Source organism: Sinocyclocheilus rhinocerous, unplaced genomic scaffold (genome assembly GCF_001515625.1).
Source record: "Sinocyclocheilus rhinocerous isolate Xijiao unplaced genomic scaffold, SAMN03320098_v1.1 scaffold4088, whole genome shotgun sequence".
Classification (NCBI taxonomy): domain Eukaryota; kingdom Metazoa; phylum Chordata; class Actinopteri; order Cypriniformes; family Cyprinidae; genus Sinocyclocheilus; species Sinocyclocheilus rhinocerous.
Genome location: NW_015628314.1, coordinates 119,500 through 122,982, shown reverse-complemented (window position 1 = coordinate 122,982; position 3,483 = coordinate 119,500). Strand labels below are relative to the sequence as shown.

At 39.0% G+C, this 3,483-nt stretch overlaps 1 protein-coding gene across 1 annotated transcript in view; it reads right to left on the bottom strand.

Annotated features, from left to right (window-relative positions):
- The window catches only part of col14a1b (collagen, type XIV, alpha 1b), a 64,573-nt gene that overhangs the window by 20,930 nt on the left and 40,160 nt on the right, over positions 1-3,483 (bottom strand). The window contains 2 exon segments of the mRNA XM_016548824.1: positions 1,382-1,520; positions 2,164-2,202. Coding sequence (XP_016404310.1) covers positions 1,382-1,520; positions 2,164-2,202 — 178 coding nt within the window.

Sequence of the window (3,483 nt, the reverse complement as noted above, 5' to 3'; positions counted from 1 at the left end):
TCATGCTGAACAACAATATTTAATGTATCTGCATTACTGTAAGGGTAGGTTTAGGGTTGGGGTAGGTGTAGACTTTAATAAAACACAATCTAATAGGTAGAAAAAAATATTTATTGTTGGTTTCCTGTAGCTGTATCCCTTCTATCTACAACTGCGAATATAACACATAATTACTGTATTTGCATTACTGTAAGGGTAGGTTTAGGGTTGGAGTAGGTGTAGACGTTAATAAACCATAATTTTACAGGTAGCATTTTTCGTTGTCGAATTGTAATACCCACTGTTTTAATGGGAGGTAGCAAAATCTGACAGGGTATTATAAATCGACAGAACACCGGGAAAAACGGGAGGATTGACAGGCATGAATAACATCTCCAGACTACAGCAATATTAATATGAAAAATAATATTTTGGAGGAACATGGAGAATACATGGAGCAGAGTTTAGCTCCAACCAGCTCCAAATCACACCTGCTTGTGATCCTGAAGAGCTGGATTAGCTGGATCAGGGGTGTTTGATTAGGGTTGGAGCTAAACTGTGCAGAGCTGTGGCCCTCCAGGAATTGAGTGTGAGACCACTGGTCTAGATCAACACTGCTCTGAAGAGCCACCGCTGGGCGTTTTCTAGAGAGAGCCTTTCTCTACATCTTGTCATCAGTGGCCACTGCCTCAGAATATTTAAGAAAGCTTAATCAGAAAATAAAACATGTAAATAGCCTCATACACTTATTACATAATCCATCTGTATAGTATGTTCATAGTACACCTATCTGTATATCATGCTGATAGTATTTAAAAATCTGTAAATTATGTCCATAGTACTGCCTTATCTGTATATTTATTGTACATTTGTAACATATTGGAGACACTGTATATCCTGTACTTACTGCTTATTGCACTTCTGGTTAGATGCTAACTGCATTTCATTGCCTTGTACCTTACATGTGCAATGACAATAAAGTTTAATCTAATCTAATCTAATATAATCTAATCTAATCCGGTTAGGACACGGTGAAAGACCAGGTAAAGAAAATGTAAGGAATGAATTGAAGATTTGAGACATCCATTTCTTTGCATTGATGCAACATTTAATGTCATGACTTTAATTTAAATTGAATTTAAATTTAAGACTTTCTGATCTGATTTAAAACCTTCTAAGGCATTAATATGTGGAAGGATGAATTAAGACTTCATTTAATACCTGCAGAAACCCTGATTTTGGATGTATTATATGTTGATTATGTTTTTAAAAAGACGTGGCCGTTGCAGTGTCTGTAGAAATTTCACATGCTCAGAGTCTGGTGTGACTGTGGCGTGACTCTAAACCCGCATTCACTAGTCCACATGTGCAGCGGGAATCAGACGTCAGACGTGTGCATCACCTGGTGGGCTGCGTGACGAGTGCGTCGCTGCCGAGTCTGAAGCTGCTGTAGCTGTTGAAGGTCCCCGGCTCCATGGACACACCGCTCACACTGCTGTACATATGCTCCACCAGCCCGAACGTCTCCATCATCCTGAACCCTGACACACAGCAGCAGCACAGAAAATACTTCTCATGATCAGTCAACCACAGCAATCACCTCTTCAGCAGCATCCAGTCATATGGAGATGATGCCACATAAACATCAACCCATTATTAAGTGCATTACAGTGGCCACAACACCCACACAATTTGAACTCTGGGTAAAATGCAGCACTCATCACTGTTTACCCCGGCGTCCAATCACAGTGGAGGGGCGGGAAAAATATCACCCAAAAACGGGAGGATTGACAGGCATGAATAACATCTCCAGACTACAGCAATATTAATATGAAAAATAATATTTTGGAGGAACATGGAGAATACATGGAGCAGAGTTTAGCTTCAACCAGCTCCAAATCACACCTGCTTGTGATCCTGAAGAGCTGGATTAGCTGGATCAGGGGTGTTTGATTAGGGTTGGAGCTAAACTGTGCAGAGCTGTGGCCCTCCAGGAATTGAGTGTGAGACCACTGGTCTAGATCAACACTGCTCTGAAGAGCCACCGCTGGGCGTTTTCTAGAGAGAGCCTTTCTCTACATCTTGTCATCAGTGGCCACTGCCTCAGAATATTTAAGAAAGCTTAATCAGAAAATAAAACATGTAAATAGCCTCACAGAGACTGTGTGTGTTTGTACGGTTTACCTGGTAAAGTGCTGCCGCTCATGGGTACTGATGGACACGCTACAGACAACAAGATAGAAACACGTCAACAAACATACACTTATCACACACACACTCACACTTATCACACACACTCTCTCTCACACACACTATTACTAATTATCACTTATCACTGGGGTTGCAAAAAGGTGGAAAATTTCCAGGATTTTTGGGGAATATTCCAGGGATTTTTGGAAAGTTTGTGGAAATTGACCGGAAATTTTCCACCCCTTTGCAACCCTAATTATTACATAGTTATACGTATTACTATTTATTGCTTAATTTTAAAAGCAATGTTTTATAAATTTTATAATTCACTCTCTCTCTCTCATACACACACACACACACACACACACTCGTCTCTTAATATCAACTTATTGTTTATTAAACTGTTGTATAAAATCAATATCACATTTGTAATCATGCTGACTTTTGGAGAAAAAAACGGCACTCTTAGTGTGATATTAACTATATGAAATGATATAAATATATAAATTTTCTGCCCCATATCTTGAATTATGTGATCATTTTAAATGCATTTTATTAGACTGATTCATGCAGTGAAAGAACGCACTCTAAATGCGTATGCGCACTAGTTTAACCTATGTTAACTTACTAGACTTCATCATCTAATGTATTCGTGCACTCTGGAAGTGTGTTTTGCAATCACAGTGGAGGGGCGGGAAAAATATCCCCCGCCGTCACATTCTACTTGTACGACTGAATGATAATAATGCAGAAGGGGCAAATATGGCTGGTCTCCAAATATCCATGCCTAATAACCATACCTGTCAACATTTGGGTACCAAAATACGGGAAAGAAGGGTGGGGGGTGGGGGCGCGCACTCTGTAGGCGTTTTGTTTGCTTTTCGCGATATACTCGATAATATCAAATCGCACATCGTTAAAACAACAATTACTATATTATCGCAGACCATACATATCGCACACCCCTACTGTTTAGATTTTTTAATGCATTGTCTTCTTATCGATCCACCAGTTCACATTTAAAGCTCTGCGTGTTTGCAGGGTAAAAACATGGGTCTATTTTTGCATTTGTCTGAACTCTGAACAAAACAACAGTTTTATTGAACAACAGTTTTATTGACTTTGAAACGTGCAGCGCTCATGTTTATTTAATGAAATCATAGCTTTTTGAAGTTTAACCATCACAGCAAGCCATATCACAATTCTGGTCTTTCCGTCCCAAAATGTAAGACCTCTTGAAATCATAATTAAGACTTTCTTGTACAATTTAAGACTTTTTAAGGCCTTAAATTTGATACAACTAAATTTAAGACT